This window comes from Phragmites australis, chromosome 14 (genome assembly GCF_958298935.1).
Source record: "Phragmites australis chromosome 14, lpPhrAust1.1, whole genome shotgun sequence".
Taxonomy (NCBI): domain Eukaryota; kingdom Viridiplantae; phylum Streptophyta; class Magnoliopsida; order Poales; family Poaceae; genus Phragmites; species Phragmites australis.
The window spans coordinates 7,040,795-7,060,130 of NC_084934.1; the positions used below are offsets into that span (position 1 = coordinate 7,040,795).

The 19,336-nt window shown below is 42.1% G+C and overlaps 1 protein-coding gene and 1 pseudogene across 1 annotated transcript; one reads left to right on the top strand and one right to left on the bottom strand.

Annotated features, from left to right (window-relative positions):
* Positions 1-6,681: 6,681 nt before the first annotated feature.
* Positions 6,682-10,426, bottom strand: LOC133890201 (hydroxyproline O-galactosyltransferase GALT6-like). Its single transcript, XM_062330658.1, has 7 exons — positions 9,616-10,426; positions 9,290-9,522; positions 8,822-9,109; positions 8,611-8,739; positions 8,338-8,511; positions 7,366-7,473; positions 6,682-6,977 (listed from the first exon to the last, which is right to left on the bottom strand). The coding sequence occupies exons 1-7, from the start codon at positions 10,424-10,426 to the stop codon at positions 6,771-6,773; spliced, it is 1,950 nt and encodes a 649-aa protein (XP_062186642.1). The 3' UTR covers positions 6,682-6,770.
* A 1,509-nt stretch (positions 10,427-11,935) lies between these two features.
* LOC133890203 (uncharacterized) lies at positions 11,936-13,246 on the top strand (annotated as a pseudogene).
* The last annotated feature ends 6,090 nt before the right edge of the window (positions 13,247-19,336 follow it).

Consider the following 19,336-nt stretch of genomic DNA (forward strand, 5'->3'; position numbering starts at 1 on the left):
CGATATCAAGGAGATGACTCCAAGTCAAGTGCTCAGTAAGATCACAGCTCATGAGATGACCATGAACATGGGGGGGGGTGAAAGCCTCTTCCTCATCCGATGCCAAGAACCTTGCTCTCACAAGCAAGCAAACACCATGCCCACACATGAAGGCGAAGATGAGGAGGCAAGAGCAAGATTCAAGCTCAAGCGAAGATGATGAAGATGAAGATGAGGATGAAGAGAGAAATGAAGATGATGAGCAAAGCACATCACGTGATGAAGAAATGGACCCCTAAGTGGTCAAGCTCATCTCTCAAGTGGAGGAGAACATCAAGAAGATCAATACTAAGATTGATCAACGAATCTCCATGAAAGACTTGATCAAAACTATTGATCGCATCAAGAAAGAGAAGAAGACCAAGATCAAGAGGGAGATAAGGGGAAGAGCCAAAGTATTTGCAAGCATAGGAAGATGGATAAGTGAAGATGAAGATTAAAGTTCAAGTGATGAGAGCTTCACCACCCACTCCTCCAAGAGAAGCTCTTCCTCAAGGTCATTATCACGCAAGTCATCACACAAGTGCCTTATGGCCAAAGGTATGGATAACGATGTTAGTGATGATGAATCTGATGAGGATTCTCCTTCCTATGATGAACTCCTTCATTTGATCAATGAGCAACAAAGGGCACTTAAAAAACAATCGAAATAACCTAAGAAATTCAATGCCTTCAATGACATTCATGATACCTTTGTTTCTAATTATGAGCACTTATTGAGTAAATTCAATTTGCTAAACAAGGAGTATGAAGAGTTTAAGGTAAAATTTGAGTGCATTGAATCTCAATCTAAGGTCTATTTGGAGCAATCTATCTATTTAATTTCAATCCTAAGGTAGATGCTTGCACTTTTTGTGATGATTTAATTGATTTATCTAGCTCACTTCTTTGCAATGAAATATGTATTGAGATGTTGCTATAAAACTATCTAATAAACTCATTGCACAAAAAAATAATGAGCTCAAGCAAGAAGTGGAAAAGCTCAAGAAGGACTTGGCAAGATTAAAGGGCACGAACCATGTCCAACCTCCTCAAGATAACCATGCTACCATGGTGGAAAAACTTACGGAGGGGTCCACTGTGACATGCTTAAAGTGCCATCAAGAAAGCCATAACTCCTTCCAATGCAAGCAAGTCAAGAAGGAGATCAAGCAGAAGAAGAAATCGATGAACCTCTCCAACAAGACCTCCAACATCTACACCAAGCCCGACTACAAAATCAAGACTAAGAGCAATCACTACAAGCTCAAGAAGAAGAATAATGGAAAGGTGATTGCACATATGGTTAGGAGAAAGAATTGAGGGTGAAACTAACCCATTTGGGTACCCAAGGAAGTCATCAAGAACATGAAAGGACCCTAATCGATTTGGTTCTAAAAAAGACTTGAAGGCCTAGACAGCTATGAGGATTTAGAGACTTAGCTTACAAAATAAAATGAAGGTTCAAGCAAAGAAGCCAAGTGTATAAGATTGGAAACTTTGATGAAAATCATGATCATCATATACGCAAATCACTACCCAATGGTAAAAAATGTAATGGAGATAGATGCAAAATCTTTCAACTGTTGTAGCTCATTTGCCTTGTCTAGGATTATATTTGTTTATTTTAATTTAATGCAATGCCTAGTGCAAGTTTTCATATGATAGGTTGCTTGTGTTTCTCTTTTTTTTATAAGCAACCTATATGATTTATTAGTAGTAGGTTTCTTTCATAGCATTAGTTTCATAATTGATACCTTTTATGTGCTATGAACCAATCTATAGGGTACTCTTCCTATTGTTATAAAAAACAAGCGCATATGTATCGCAAGTATTCAAAACTTGTATGCACACATTTAGGAGGTGCATATCCTATAGGTTATGATTTTGAGACTAACATGTGTTGCTAGATGTATCTTTTGTAATCACATGGAGAAATCAACACGTCCCTAGAGGCATGCAATGCTTAAATGCTTCAATTGGTATCATTGTTAGTTTATTTCTACATTTAAGCTACCTCTATGCATGATATGACTTAAACTTTCTACATCTACTTATTGTCTAGATGTGCAAATATTGCTATATTACTACAAGTGGTATTCACAAATGGGTCTCATTATATGTATGCATATATAAAGGGGAAGTTTAGATTATATCATGTGAGTTTCATGAATTATGATTCTTGTTTGTCCTTTTCAATTTATATTAATGCCTCATATCCTTACAATTGGTATATCTTTTCAATTGGTATCATTTCATTAGATCATGATTTATGAAGCTCCCTCCCATGTGCTCTAACGATTTTCCTCGAGTTCAACATGTCTGTAATCCTTTTTGAGATTGTTGACAAAGGGGGAGAAATTTGATGACCAAAACAAGAAGCAAGATACAAGATACCTAGAAATGACAAAGTTGATAAAGATGGAGAAGAAGAAGATACAAGAAGCAACAAGAGGCACCTAGGTTGACAAAGGGGGAGAAATTCTTGCATGAGTCGATAAATGGAGATAATGACAATGGAGAAATGGGATCCATAACAAAGGGGGATTAAATGATAAGAACATGCATTCAAGCAATGTGACAAGGCTTTGTACTATTTATGATTAGTATCATTTATTATTTGCTACTTGCTTTAGTTGTATTGTCATCAATCACCAAAAAGGGGAGATTGTAGCAAAAATGACCCTATTATGCTATGATTGTGATTTTGGTGATTAATGACAATATAGTCATAGGGATTAACATGTTTGTCAAGAATATATGTTAGTAGGTCTCATGGATGCAATACATCAAAAAGTCATTGTAGCCGGGACAAAGATTAGTTGAATTGGAGTAGTCTTAGGAGAATTGACCTCAGCGGAAAGTCCGGTGTTCAGGAGTTTGTACTCACCGAAGTATTATGCACAGAGACTGATAGCCCCATTGGATAGTCTGGTGCTCTGTGTGTTGAACTCACCAGAGTATTTCTGACAAAGAGGGAGAAAGCTGAGGACCTCATTGGATCGTTTGTGATCTGCACATGGTAACACCGGAGCATTTCTTGCAGAGAGGAATGCAAGTGCAGAGGACTGAAGATCAACCCACCGGAAGATCCGGTGCTTAGTTTGTGCACACCGGAGTATAGCATCGAGCATTTCTTGCAGAGGCGATTGCAAGTGCTGAAGAATGAAGATTAATTCACCGCATAATCCGGTGATTACAGAGATAGTTTCATTGGAGCATTTCCAGGGAAAAGAAGAGAAGGTTTAACTCATCGGATGATCCGGTGTCAATAAGAATGAACACCGGATGAATGCACTGGAGCATTTTATACAGAGAGGCTGCAAAGGCTCGGATGGCAAAATATAACTCACTGGAAGGTCCGGTGATAGATTTAAAGGCACAACAGAGTGTTGGTGTTCATATAGACTTTGAGTTGAAGTCCAATGGCTAGTTTCTATGGTTGTACTCACCGAATGATACGATGTTAGTACAACTATTATCACCGGACTATCCGATGTTAACAACTTTTCTGAGTCATTGGGAAAACGACTAATTGACGGGTTTGAGTCTATAAATACCCCTCCACTCAGTCATTTGAAGGTGTGGCATGCTGCTGTAGTCTAGAGGAAGCTCATATACACTTGAAAAGACATCCAAGCCACCAAAATGCTTAAAGTGATTATCCAAGGCAATTAAGCATAAGATTAGAGAGTGTTTAGTGCTTATAGGTCTAGAGTGAGTTGTAGATAGATGCTGCAGCTTAAAGAAGGGATCAAAGAGTGACCCTTGCTTGTACTGAGTGCTACACCGACGTCTTGGAGTCATGGTGACTTGCCGACATCTTAAGCCTTGGTGGCTCAAGCTTGTTGACCCTCCGACTTGGTGTGGAGCGGTGGCAATATACGTGTACAGGGACGTGGAGACCCTTGCCTTGGTGGCTCAAGCTCCGAACTGATCTAGATGGCAAGTGATCGGAACAGAGGCTAGTAGTGAGACCTTGCCTTGGTGGCTTAGCAGCTCATCATGCTTGAGACCTTGTCTTGGTGACTTAGTAGCTCAAGAGTCATGACCGGAATAGTCTTGACGATCGGGAGTATATCATTTGTGGAGCTCCAATATGGACTAGGGGTGGCATTCATGCCATCGATACCATGAGATAAAAACCCCTTTGTACCGAGTTTGTCTTTCTACCTTATTTACGTTTTCTCCTTTACATAATTTCAATTTACCTTGCTAGAGTAGGTTGCAATTCTCTTGAGCGGTAGAGTAGACACACTAGATATATCTAGAGCATATTTAGATAAAGATTGAGATAGGTTTATCTTGTGAAGTTTTTAGAGCCATTAGTTTCTAAGTATCCTAATTCATCGCTCCTCTTAAGACGTCATCGTTTCTTGCACTAGGCCTATTTAGCAGAGCTTCTAGAACAACTTCCATAGTGGAATCAGTGGGGCTTCTGTCAAACGGCAATTTGCAGTTTTCACCTCACGGAGTGATTCCGTAAAAGTGATTACCTAAAATGAACTCGATGCTAGGAGCTAAAAAAACTAGCTTCTCTTGATTCACTTCCCCTATAAAATTATTTCCTCCATAGAGTTTACCTACATAATCACTTTCAATCCTAGAATCACTTCCCCCAGAGAATCACTACCTCCAGAGAATTTAGATAAGAGAGAGCTCTACCGAACATACCCTAGGTTCGGACATGTGCGATGCTATCCATCAAGTGGGACATAGAGGTCTAAATGTGTCAGTTTCAAAGGTCTAAAGATTAAATACCGGGTATCAGAGTACATAGGTTTAATGGGCTTCTTAAAAAAAAAGAGAGAATATGTGCTAAGAAATTAAAAACACTAGTTAAGTCAAAGTTGTTTACATATTGTTACCTATACACGTATATATTTATTAAGGTCTATAGAAAATACAAGTTGCTATTCGTAATAAGTTACAAGAATAGCCTAAACCTTACAAATTGCCATGTTCCTGATGAGTTGTTTACACAGCTGCAACTCCTATTAGGTATCAGACATATTGGAGGTAGTAATAAATTAATTGAACTTTCAACTCTTATTTACAAATGATATCCTCAGGCATCTCTAGAGCACCTGCGAACTTTCTACCTATATGGTTGGGGTGAATAAGAATATGATTACTATTAGGCACTGGAATTACTATTTGCATGTGGTACTGTTCATTTTAAATCAGATAAGAGTTAGAGATAAGTTAGAGTTGGATTTGAATTAAGAGTCTATAGGCCAGCTGTCAGCTGGCCATAGATACACGACGCTAGCCATGATTTATCAATTAAGTAAGCAAGAGAAATCAATCTAGTTCGTAATCCTCTCCTCCTTTGTCTTCCCAATATTTCAAGTCTCCTCAATATATAGTCTAATTCCTCCTCTAGTAGCCGATACCGTCCGGCTATCCTCCCAGCAGGTGTTTACCTAACATGTGGTATTAGAGACACCAGGTTCCGAATCCGGTGTTCTTCGCATCATGATGAGCTAATTGCTATACCTGGTGACCGAGGAGCGATGAGGTGCTTCACCAGATCTTCGATCCATATGGCGCTAAGGAGGTGTAGTTATTAGTGGTGGTAACACATGTGGAGGTGTTTGTTCGGTTCGGATCAGCACATGACGAAAGTCGAGCTCATGGCGCACTCCACGCGCGCTACATCTATGAAGGTTGTTGCCGATTGGACATCCAGCACATGCAACCAACACTAGAACCTTCACCGGCAGCAACCTTGCCAGTGGCTGCAGAAGTTCAGTTGCGCGATTCCTTGACATTCGGCGAGGGCGCTAGCTCTTAGGCCATCGAAGCTTTAACCAAGCTGGTGGCTGACATGCAAAAACAACTCGACAAATTAGCACAGTAGCTGACTGTCATCAACAAGTGTTCACTAGATACTGCGAGTCAGTTGGCTGCGTTGCAAATTAGCATGTCATCTAGTGTAGCATCTCCTTCACCGACAGATACCTCGACCTCCATGGAGGTCTCGGGCAACACGACAGCTACCTCGCTGACGCACTCCATCCCCACTGCGGGCAACACCACTGGTGTGATTGCGTCGAGAGCGAACACCATCGTCGACACTGAACCACCTACTAAGTGTTTGACATCATGCCCAAGTGGCGGCAACAAAACTACCAGCGCTGCAATCATGTCACCACCAGTGATCATCATCGACGTCAACCATAACGTGGCTACTGCTACTCCAAACAAGGGGACTTGGTAATCTCATGTGAAGGGATGCCATCGCTACAACCATTCATCAACATGAGAAATTCAGGGCTGTAACCATGACCACCACCACAGCTCGAGGATGAGCTATCTTGCAAGGAGGGGTGAAGTTGTTAGATGCAATCATGATCACACAAGGTACTGTTCACATGCGGTATTGAAGATTAGTTAGATTGGTTGTTAGAGATACGTTAGTAGTTTAAATCAGATACGACTTAAAGATAAGATTAGAGATAAGTTAGATTTGAATTAAGACTCTGTAGACCAGCTGGTTGACTATATATGCACAACGCTAGTCGTGATTTATCAATCAATCAAGCAAGAGAGATCAATCTAGTTTTAAATCCCCTTCTAATGTCTTCCCTAATACTCTAAATCTTCTCGATCTATAATTTAATCCTAGCATGTCAGTCTCCACGAGGATAAATCCCGGTGATGAGGAACAATAGTCAAACCTTCTATTTTGTTGATTAAATGAGACTGCCACTACGGATGAGGGTCACATGCTACACGTTCTATTATTGTTATCTCACATGGCAACACTCTGGTCTTCCCTCCAGCAACTTTTGCCACATACATAACATCAGCCTTGGAGATTGGTAATGAGCAGTGTAATAATCATCAATGCATCCAAAATGACAAAATTTGGCACTATGAACATATTCAACAGCTCTTGTCCTATTGAACTGCTCAACCCACAAACCCATGCTCACGTCTTCCATTTTGAAGAGCTGCATAGAGGAATAATAGTTAGATATGCTTTTTCATTACTGTGAGTTGTTATTAGGCATTTTAGACCTGACGAAAGAAATTTTCAGTGTTTAAACAAGAGATTAAATAGGGGTTCATATAATGATGTTTTAGCTATTAGACTATTACTCAAACAATATGGGATAATCACATAAAGTTTGACCAAATAGACATAATATATTGCCTTTTTATTCCTTATTATTGACATATGTTGCCTAATCTATTGTAGAAAATGGTATTCTGCCAATAGTTTTATTCTAATAGTATTTTGGCAAGTGTCCAATATTCAAATAGCATTATGGCAAGCTGTTGAAAAAAAAACAATGGCATGGAGGAGAGTTTTCCCAATAGTAAATTATAAGATTGTACCTTCAATTTTTGCTTTGTGAATTCTGACATTATAAAATCTGCAATATCGGATGATATAACATATCCAGGGCCATTTGCATACGCTGGATACACCTCGTCTGGCCACTCCTGTGAAGTGAGAAGCAACACTATCAATATCCAGACTGAATGCAGAAATATAAAAAATTAGTAGTGTCACTGGGAGTATATAACCTAAAACATCATGACAAACTCACAGTACGCTAATATAATCATGTTGGGACAAGATACAAATTTTCAGATTGTAAACGTAATACTAAATGTTGACCTTTTAGACCAAGAAAGTCTACAACATGAAGACATAAGTAGGAGCCCAACTGATCACGAAAATGCTATCATGCTGCTCAGATAGCTAGAGATGTAACAACTATATGCCAAAATCTTCCATAATTGACGCCTTCAGGAGCCTGCCATCAAGTGCAGACGTGCAATAAGTGATTCGTAACTTTGGTTTATATATCAACCGATTAATAGGCAATTCTGAAAAAATGGATCGCATTGGTCATTCAATGTCCCTATCTTGACAAGGGTGTACTTTGATTTCAGTCTTCAAATCTCTGAAGATAACAGGACATTGGGTGATAGCAGACAGAAAATTGAACTCCAATTCATTTATTGTGAGCCAAGTTAAACGCGTTCCAAACATAATAGAAGTTAGTAGAATCGAACATTAACAAACAATCGAATGCAGCAAACTCTTTACTTTCAGAGAAAAAGTTGCAAACACTCACCTCGATTGCAGAAATAATAAATTCAATATCAGCTGTATCCTATATGAATATAAGTTTGGCCAGTCTTATCACAGGACAAATGACCAAGTAAACTTTTATGGAATCATGAGTGCAACAAAATAATTTAGCTTTTGCTTCCAGCTATGGAAGAATAAGAAATGTTCTGATGGTGCATGCAGAATGTAATCTAACAATTGTCAAACAAAAATCACATAAGCTTTACCTCATAAGTAACGGCCCATTTCCCATGGCGCAGTGGCCTGTGTTGAACATTGATGCTCCCTACGTAGAGACTCCTCCCACTTGGTACCTTCTTAATTTCAGTGACTACTGAATCAAGTCTAATGAAAGTATCATCATCGCACTTCATTATATATTTAGCAGAGACAACACGAACCTGAGCAACCAAGTTCACTACTGTCAGAAAATACCAAGATGACTGCTATAGTAAAACAATGTAGATTAAGTTCAAATAAGAAGAAACTCTCTGTCATACCCCATATTCGCATATTGCAACAGTCTTTAGAACAACTAAATCATAGCTGTCCAGGAACGGCACAAAAACAATGTCCCCAAAAAATTCTGCCTCCTTTTTCAACTCCACATTCACTTCCTTTCTGCCATGCTGGGGTTAAGAAACTCCATTAGCTCAAGTGCACAAAACAAATGAAGTAAGGTGACATCTTGGGTTCACATCACAGGTTTACCAGTGCAACAAAAAAACGAGCTACCACATTTGATGATTTCCAGACAGCGGACATCCATGTCTTCCTCACACCCATACGCTCAGCAAAATGGTTGCCTGATGACAGGATGCCGATGAAAATCTCAACTGGCTCATCAGGCAGAGGAGGGGCCTGCCAAATAGTAGACAACTCCAGATAATTCTGTGGTGCAAGGCTCGGGTGTGTAGTGGGCAAAGACCCTGCAAACACTGATTGCACATCGAGGTCCCCATTCAATGACAAGCCTGTGGCGTCCTCAAGAACAAACCCCTGCAAGAGCCACAAGAAACAAAAGTTTACTATACAGGCAGGCCAAGTATCCAAAACTTCAATTATCCCCCAATCACTAATTCTTTGAACTACTGTAGTACATAGCGCACCACGGTTGACTAGCATTCCCCACCATTTCTTCCTGCAGACTAGATTAAGTGGAGGAACATATGCACTTACAGTGCGGTAAGGAAAAGAAGTCACATGTCGCCCGTCGACGCTAACATGGTAACCCTCCAAACCAGCGCTGAGAGTAAGAACAAATTGCCGGCCCTCCACAAAAGGATAAGGCCAATCGAAATTGACCTCCTTCTTCTGCCCGATCAGCCCATTCAGCCACCACGCTGTCTTCGATTCCTCGGACCGCTCCTCGTCGTCCCGAATCCACATCTCGCACTTCACCAACCCATCCACTGCACATCAACTCATTCATTCAGAACGTGTGAACAACAGAATCCACCTGAACTCACATAACTGAAAATAATGAACCAACAGGGGTCCCCAACCAGTCTCCTCATCGGCACGGGACCTCCAGCCCTCGCAGCGCTGCGCGTTGCCCCACTGCATTCGGTAGCAGGTGTTCTGCTCGACCACCGGCCGGCCGCTCCAGTCGCCGCGGAGGCGCGGGTTGAAGTGGAGGATGCGGGGCGGGTCCTCGCCGTCGACCGTCTTGAGCCCCTGGAGCTCCATCATGAACTGCGACACCATGATCGGCCGGTCCCCCTCCCTCAGGACCGTGATCGTGGGGTCCCGCTCCGCGTGCGCCGACCGGGGCATCGCGGCCACTGTGACGTGGGACCCCAGCGCGAGGCCGCACGGGAGCTCCACTACGGGCCCCCTCTCGTGGAACTCCTCGGCGGCGAGCGCGATCGACTGCGGGCACTTGGTGGTGGCCCTCTCCCCCGCCTCCTCGCCGGAGGGAGGAGCGAGGGCGGCGGCGGCGGGGTCGAGGTCCTCGTCCTCGAGCTCGGCGAACGCGCGGGAACCCGCCGCGACGGCGTCGGCTATGGGCTGACGGAGCGCGCCGGAGCGGGAGGAGTCGACGAGGCGGAGGTCGAGGCCGGAGACAAAGCGAGAGAGCAGATTCCGGCCGCGCGCCGACGGGGCGGGGACGTACGCGGGGCGGGGCTCCCCGGCGCCGGAGAGGTGGAGCTTCCGCGTGCCACCGCCTCCCCCTCCGCCACCTCCTGACACTGAAGTGAAGACGAGCGGCGACTCGAGGACGAGCACGAGGAGAGCGTAGAGGAGCAGCACGGCCACCAGCCCCTCGATCGCGCGCCGGCGGCAGGACCCGCCCCCCGCCGCCGCCGCCCTCATCGCGCCGCAAAGCCCTAACACCCCATTGGAAGGCGGGCGTTGCTACCGTTGTAATATGTATTTGCTCTAGCAACGTATATATATTTATATATAGCATGAGCGCTATTCTAGGCAGTCTATCATCGCTATATAAGGCAGGAAATAATGTCCTACTAGAAAGTAGCGCGCCGTGTGAGGTAGTAGGCTAGTAGCATGCAATTAGTGTATAATATTTTGAATAAAAATATATTATGTTAGATTATGTTTATTGTTTGATAAAGCTTAGTAAAAAATTAGTCACATTCTAAAACAATCAATGTTGTGGCAGATGGTCCATGAAGCATGTAAGTATGATTAAAAAACAGTTTTATTTCAGAGTGTTTGGTATCACGTTGCTAATTCCAATGTTCAATCTGCATAAATCGCAGCCATGTCATCAAGTTGAGCATGGGAGAGTTTTAAGAGTGGGTATAACACTGTAATAGGGGCCAGATATGCTATACTAACAAATGAAATAGCAAGCGCTTAACAGCAAGAAACAAATCAAGTTCAACGCAGATCACTTATCCTCAACAGTCAACAGTTTAAGCAGGCGTTGTAGAAAACATTGCACATAATATATCATCTTAAGATCATACCCACACAGATCATTTACTATGGTAGCAATATGAGCTAAATGATAGAATCAACGAAGTATGAGAGAAGTTTATTATAGACAGGCTTTCTGAAATGCCAGATAAAAAGCATAAAACATAATAGAAAGGCGTGTCAACATGAAACACGGCAATCTGAATCATCTAGCACATCCAACACAATGCTGCTACAAAGCCCAGTCCTCCTTCGAAGAACTCGAAAACCAACCCATGCAACTCAATTAATCAATTCCATCAGGTGACCCAATGTGGAGTTTGCTCTAACCACAGGAATGCTTTGGTTTATTCAAAGATGCATGGCTAAAGCACTATATCAGATAATAATCTTGAAACCCCAGAATTTTGGGCTATCAAAAGGTAACAATTATACGTTATAAAACAGACAGATTTCATCGTCTAATGGAACTCTTCAGATCATACATGGCTAGTAGGAAGATCAGTGTGGATGAGTATCTTAGGATCATATACCATAGAAATGACTGCCTTACTATCGTGGAACAAACTGAAGAAGCAGCAGCAATAAATAAATAGAAAATAGAGACTGGAGCAAGAATGCATAGCCATTCACTTCGGCAGAGTGATCTGTAGTACTTGGCAAACTTTTTGTACTCAGGAGCACCCTCCCCTTTTGCAGCTACACACCTATTACAGAATTATAGTTAGTCACTATCAATGGTTGAAATAACACCAATAAACTCTGAAGAAGTGCAGCCATACCTATGATATTCAATATAGTTTGTGAAGCAATGCCTCGTTTGATTTGTTGTTGGGAAACCATAATCTGCTGGAGCTGTCTCGATCTGTATATGACATATGTTCAATACTAATGGCTATCCCACGGGTCGCGATGCATAGAAACTGAAACTTTTGTTCACTTATGTTGCTTGTTTGTAAAATTGCATGGGTAAGCTCAGTTGTAGCACACAGCTCAAGAGATAAGCAATTAATGGCTTGCGCAGAAGGCGGCGGACGGCAGGCTGAGGCATCTATTCGAGAATCCACTACCGGTGAACCCAACACTACTGGAGGCCCTGTCAGCGTGTAACCACCACGTCCACTGCAAGAAGCCCATAGACCTGGCGTCCTTCACCGAGATCTTCGACGAGCTCCACTTCCAAGAGAAGCAGCCCGACCGAGCCGTCTTGCCATAGCCTGCGCTAGCGCCGGTGCTTCATCTTCCTCCGCACAGAGCGTAGTGGCTCGACATCGCCAAGGCCGATAAGAGCAAGGACGACTCATCGCTGCACGCACTCCTGAGGCCCAAGCTCGCGAGTCCATGAGGAGGAGCATGAGCTTCTCCATGAAGAAGAGCTCTGCATTCATGCTGCGCTGTACCGAGGGGCTCGGCTCCAAGAGCATCACGGACGCCGAGGACATGATCAAGGACGGCGCCAGCGCCGCGGAGGCTGGGAAGGAGGAGGAGGAGGAGGGCAAGCGTTCGCCGTCATTCCCGCCACCGATACGGTCGGTCGGGGAGGGGCGATTCGTGCTGATGCAGGTGGTGATCTCCGGGAAGGAGCTCATGCAGGCATCGTGCGATAACATCACGTCTCTACATCGCCGATATGTTTGTTGCCCCCTGCATCTGTACTCTATAAACGGATATGACACTTGAAAATCTATACTTGTGTTATTATCTAACTCCAATCGTGCAGTTGATTTTCACGCAGATCTCAAGAGGATTCGAGGTTTGGGGAGGTCAGATTCAGTCGGTTGTGAGCTTGGGCGGAGCAGCTAGCACACCGGCCTTACCATCTGTGCGGGGACAGGGACGAAGATGAGAGGATTCCCGAGGCTTCCAGAAACGCTCAACGAGGCGCTCACCGACCGATCCCAATCCGACGACCCACGAATTCTTGCAAACGTGTGTCAACACCTGATCAAGAAAGCCGCGTGCTTTAGGTAGGTAGATAGATATCTTAATGACTCGAATTCTCTTATTTTACAGGGTGACTTCACTCTAGATCTAGCCATTCGCTCTCGTGATGGACATCCTGTGGCTGCAAGACATCATGAACTTGTGGGAAAATTTTGTGGGAAACAAGAGTGCAATGGTGTCATCTCGCAAGGGCTCACAACCAATTCTTCCCTCTTCTCTCGCAAGGTGTTCACAAACAGAAGAACTATTCTTCGTGCTTCATTGGATGCGACAATGGTGACCCAGAGGCGAAAGGAGAATGAGACCTAGATGGGCAGGAGGAGGTTGAATGTGCCAATCATGGCAATCCTTGCAAACAACCGAACGGGAGGAGATTGAACGTGTCGATCGTGGCAATCTCTTTGACTAAGGTATGTGAGTTACTTTCATTTTTATCTGAAAAAGAACCATCTTTGTGTTTAGTTCTTCCAATTTTGTCTAAAAAAGAACCATCTCTGTGCTTAGTTCTTTCAATATTGTCTGCAAAAAGAACCATCTTCGTGCTTAGTTCATCTTTTTCCCTCCCTTTCAAAAGGAGTACAATGGATCCAACTTTGAAGGAGCACCAAAGAGCTCATGCGTTTCAGTGAGCATGGTAGCTAGTTGGGTTCCTCAACTTGGCATGAAGTTTAAGAATGTGGATGAGACTTGAAAATATTGGGTAGCTTATGGAGGTCACATATGTTTTGAGGCCAGGAAGAGGTATACAAATAAAAGGAAGTCTGATGATAATGTTAGATCATGTATGTATGTTTATTCAAATGAGAGTTGTCGTAAACAAGATAAAAGATATCATCTGGTAAAGTGTTCTCGAGCTAAAACTAGGACCAATTGTGAAGTGTGCATGAGTCTTGTACTATACCGAGAGGTGGGAAACTATGACGTGACTGATCTTATTTTAAATCACAATCACATCCTTCACTTGCCAGAAACCTTCCACTTGATGGCATCACAAAGAAAAACTTCAGAATTACAAGCTTTTGAAATTGAATCAGCCGATAACTCTAGAATTGGGCCAAAGCTGCACATGTGGTTGTCTAGTCAACAAGTTGACAGATCATTTAATCTCAGCTACACTCATCGTGATCACAAAAATTATTTGCACACAAAGCGTCAACGTGAGATGGAATATGGTGAAGCTACAAGCATGTTGAGGTGTTTTCAAGACAAAATTGCTGAGAACCCTTCATTCCAATATGCTTTATAAATGGACTATGATGAACAAATAGCAAACATCTTTTGGGTTGATGCACACTTTGGTGGCGTTGTTACATTTGACACTACTTTTGGAACAAACAAGGAGTACATGCCTTTTGGTGTTTTTGTTGGATTCAACCATTTTAGAGAAACCATGGTTTTTGGTGTAGCTCTTTTGTACGATGAGACATATGAGTCCTTCAAGTGACTCTTTGATACATTTCTAAAAGCACATAATGGGAGGCAACCTAAAACAATCTATATAAATCAAGATAGTGCAATGGGAAAATAAATTGAAGAAGTGTTGACAAAACATGGCATGGATTGTGCACCTTTCACATAATGCATAATGACATCAAGCTTTTACCTCAGCAGGAGGATGAAGTTATGAGTACAGGGTCAAGTATTCTATCAAATTTTAGCGCCTACATGTATGAGTATGATGAGAGGGCAACTTTTGAAGAAGTATTTGACACCATGAGGAGCAAGGTGCACAAGTAGACTTGGTTAGATAGTATCTGCAAGTTCAAAGAAAAATGGGCTGAATGCTATATGAAGAATGTTTTCACATTAGGAATGAGAAGTAAACATTTAAGTGAGAACCTGAATAGTGACTTCAAAGACCATTTCAAATTAGATTTTGATATCATTCGATTTCTAAAGCATTTTGAAAGGATGGTGCAAGGAAAGAGAAATAAAGAACTGGATTTAGAATTTGATTCAAGGAAAATGTTACCTAGAATCAAAATGAGGATACCTATTTTGTTGCAAGCAAGCAAACTATACACACCCATTATGTTTGAAGCTTTCCAAGCTAAATATGAAAGATCCATAGTAGCATGAACTAGAGTATTGAATGAAAATAATGAATATCTTGTTGCATTTGGGAGTCTTAATGGAGAATTAACCTATGAGGAGGAGTACAAAGTTATTGGTAACTCTTTGGACCAAACAGTTCTATGCCAGTGCAACCATTTCTATGCTCATACTTTGAAAGTACTTGATTTGCTGAATATCAAGTCTCTACCGGTACAATACGTATTAAAGTAGTGGAAACAGGAAGCACGCCATGGAACTATACAAGATAATCAGGGAAGAAGCATAATTGAAAATCCAAATCTAGCTGCTATGCTACATTATAAATATCTCTCCTACAAATTTCTCAGTTTGGTACATCAAATAGCTAGCTCACCAAAATATTGCCTGTTAGTAGATAAGACACTTGACATCCTTAGTAGGCAAGTTGAAGACAAAATCAATGCATGTAGAAGTACTTCAGGTAAACCTATGTCGATGTTGAGACAACAAATGACTTGATGAGTGGCGCCCGCTTAAAGAAAAAAGAAGTCTGCACAAGAGGTCCAAAGAGAAAAAAACCTGGCTTGATAAGAAGCACAAAGCAAGCAAAAAAGCACAGAGTAAAACTAAACTAGAAGGGGGGAAACACAAGTGACTAAGAATGATGGTGTGGAAGCACAAGTAAAAGAGGATAATGCTTCTAGGAATGATGATGTGGAAGCACAAGTAAACGATATTATTGAAGAATATAGGGTCATCGATAGCTTCACTCAACTATTGACAATAATCTTATTCATATTGTAAACATACAAATTTAGTAATTGTATTATTACTTTTTCCATTAACGTAAGCTTTACAGGGACCAATTACCAATGACCTTAGCACTGAAGAACTATTTTGATGAGTTGATAGCTATATTTTTTTGCAAGCTATTTGCTATTTATCACTCTCCATGATTGTTCTGTTCAACCTGCTGCCTGATATATTTTGCTTGTTCTACCACTTAACTTATTTTGCTTGTTCTGTATGACTGCCTGTTCAAGAGCAAGTGAAACTCTAGTCTTGGGGCTTCGATTCATGTGGGCTTAACTTGATGATAAATGGTGTTTTTGTGGAAAATTGACAAGGAAAACATCTCGCTAGAGCTTTCAATACATGGCTGACGTATTGTGTTTTGTCCTGGTTGGTAGAACGAAAGAAGGCATGATTTCTGTTCGGGATAACACATATATTTGCTTCTCAATGGCTATATTATCTAATTATAAGTCATGATTATTTGGACTTTTGTTACTCATGCCTAGGTTTTTGTTTTCCTTTTTACTCTAGATGACTGTGAATTATGCAAGGATATAAGACTAATAAATCATATTGGTTTCTCTAATAAGTCTAGAATAGCACTCCCAAACATATGTTTGTATCGTTGACCAGAGTCAGATCATGTCAGCTAAAATAAACAAAGCAAAGCTCAAAAGTAGGAAAAACAATACGATGACTACCATCTTTTGGAATCACCAGTTAGGACCAAAATGCTACATCAAGAGATACTTTGTGTTGGTAATTTCAGAAAGTATGAGCAATAGAATGCCTCTATTCGAAGGATTCTGGAAGGGTTGCAATACATCAGTATATCAATACATCACACTACATCACTGACAAAACTAGTGTATATATCAGCTTGCAATCCAGACCATATGTCATGATAGTGAATTAGCAAGCAGCAATCTAGCTATACAACACAACAACTTATCATACATCATTCAAAATAATCTATACAGATCATTCAAAACTCCAACCAACTACCAAATTTGCAGTGTTTTCTCATGTCTGATTGTTCCAGGCCACCGAGTTAACAAGGGCTAAGAGAGCCTCAAAATCTCAAATCCAAGCAGCTCTAGGCTACCACCACCAGTGATGACCAACAATGTTCTATATGATATGAGCATTTGTAGCACTCCTTGTCTCCTTCATCACCATCAAATTGGGAACCTTCTGCATATCTAGAGAATAAGATCATGGGTAAGTATGATGTAGCAAGATGTTAGGTCAGGAAACTACTTCTTCCTGCGGCGGCGCTTCCGCGCGATGGTGCACTCGACGATATTCGTGGTAGCGAAGGGCATGGATGGGGTTGGGGAGGACGTGGGGCGCATTGTCCTCCATGGGCTCCATCCCCTCGGAGTCATCTGCGGGAGGCCACTGCTCCGTGCCTTCGGCCGCTTCGGCGTGGAATGGGGGTGGCACTTGCGGATTTGTAGGGTGGGTTGCGGCGAACTAGGCGGGTGGGAGTGGCAAGCTAGGTAGGTGGGAGCTTGACATGGAGCTCAGTGGTGAGGCTCTCCAATTTGGGGAATTTGGGAGGGTTCAAGGGTTGCTTTAGGACCGGCATTGTGTGGAGCTCACGTTGTTCTAGTAGCGGTGATGGAAGGCTATCGAATGACACGTTCGGGAGGGGAAAACATGATTTGAGATGAAGTCACCCTGTGAAGTGAGAGGATCTGTGCCCATATCTTTAACCACCCCCTATCAAACTCGTAATGGGTCAACAACATTGAGGGTGTGATTTGTTGCCCACATGGATAGTATATGTAGGCTGAAGGGAAGCAGGCTGAGCAGAGTCATATTTATAGAAAAGAAGAGTATTTAGTTGATTGTATCCATCTAGACATGTTGAGCTAGTTTTATATTTGATTGACCGAATTTGAGGCTGCTTGAGCGGATGCAAGAGTTGATATTGTGATTGATTAATTGCATAAAAGTGATTTTGTGACACTGACAAGTGAGCCCACATGCATGAGCGGATGCAAGAGCTTGCATCCACTGGGTCAGGCTACAAAGCCCGGTCTAGGTTATGGGTGTACATTTGCATCAATTGGGCTAGACTGGAATAGTGCATGTGCAACCAAAGAGGCTTCTCTTTGAGATTATATGCATCCTTCAGGTTGGAAAGGTAGAAACTATCTAAGCTCTGGTATGTGCCTTTGTGAGGAAGTTGTTAACTGAATCTCTAAAGGCACATACTGAAGGGAATTCACCTAATCCTGAATATGTGCACATGTATAAGAAACATCAAACCAACACGCCTAATAAGCTCATGCTTCACTGGATTGCGTGCAATGGTGCATGATATCACATATACTCTTAGATAAAAGTGGAATTAGTACAAAAACAAACACACCAACATTTAGCTAAGTGACATCTGCTGTCAATAAAGCAATAGCCAGCAACTCAGCCTCTGCACTCGAGCAAGAACCTATAGTCTGCTTCTTAGTCTTCTGAGCAATGTGGGAAGGACCAAGAAAGACACAATAGACAGAAAGAGACCGGTGATCAGAACAATTACTGGCCCAAGTAGCACCAAAATAGGTCTGGAGCTATAAAGAACTAGAACGCGAGAAGAAAAGACACCGAGAAATGGTCCCACAAAGATAACGCAAGACAGATAGGAGATGACTATAGTGGAGCTGAGACAAACTAACTTAAGATATACACTGCATAAGAAATGTCAGATCAAGTGACCCTAAGGTAAATGAGACTCCCAACAATATGCATATAGCACGTGGGATCAGAAAGAGGCTCAAATTAGTGGCTCAAAGATGAACATTGAGTTCCATGGGAGTCTCAACAATGCAAAATTCATTGATAGAAGCTCGATCAAGGATATCCTGAATATACTTCTCATAGGAGAGGTAGAAACCCTCAGGTATAGATGATATCTTGATCCCAAGGAAGTAACAAAGAGGACCAAGATTAGACATAAGAAACTGCTCAATGAGACATGCGTTGACAAAGGCAATATACTCAGAATCATTTGTAGTAATGATCATACCATCAACATAGAGCATGAGAATGGTCTAACCACGAGCTGGGGTATGGACAAAGAGCGCATGATCCGTGGTGCTAGTAGAAAAACCAGCAACAATGACCACAAAAGTAAAATATTGAAACCAGACATGACGTGAGTCCATATAGAGAGCAACGAAGATGACATAGCATGCCCTAAAAAACTGAATAACCAGGAGGTGGCTACAAGTAGACCTCACCGTGTATCTTTCTATTAAGAAAGACATTCTTCACATTGAGCTGAGAGATAGAAAACTGATGAACGGATGCAATAGCAAGAAGAGTGGGAACAGTGGTCATGTGTGCCACATGAGCAAAAGTCCCATCATAGAGATGATCATCCTGCTGCTGAAAACCCCATGCAACAAGATGAGCTGTGTAGCGCTCAAGGTCGCCGTTAGAGTGGGTTTTAACCTTATAAACCCACTTGAAAGTGATTGGACAGACACAAGGAGGAGGAGGAACAATATCCCACATGCCAGTGCACTTAAGAGCAGCGATCTTCTCTGCCATGGCATATTGTCA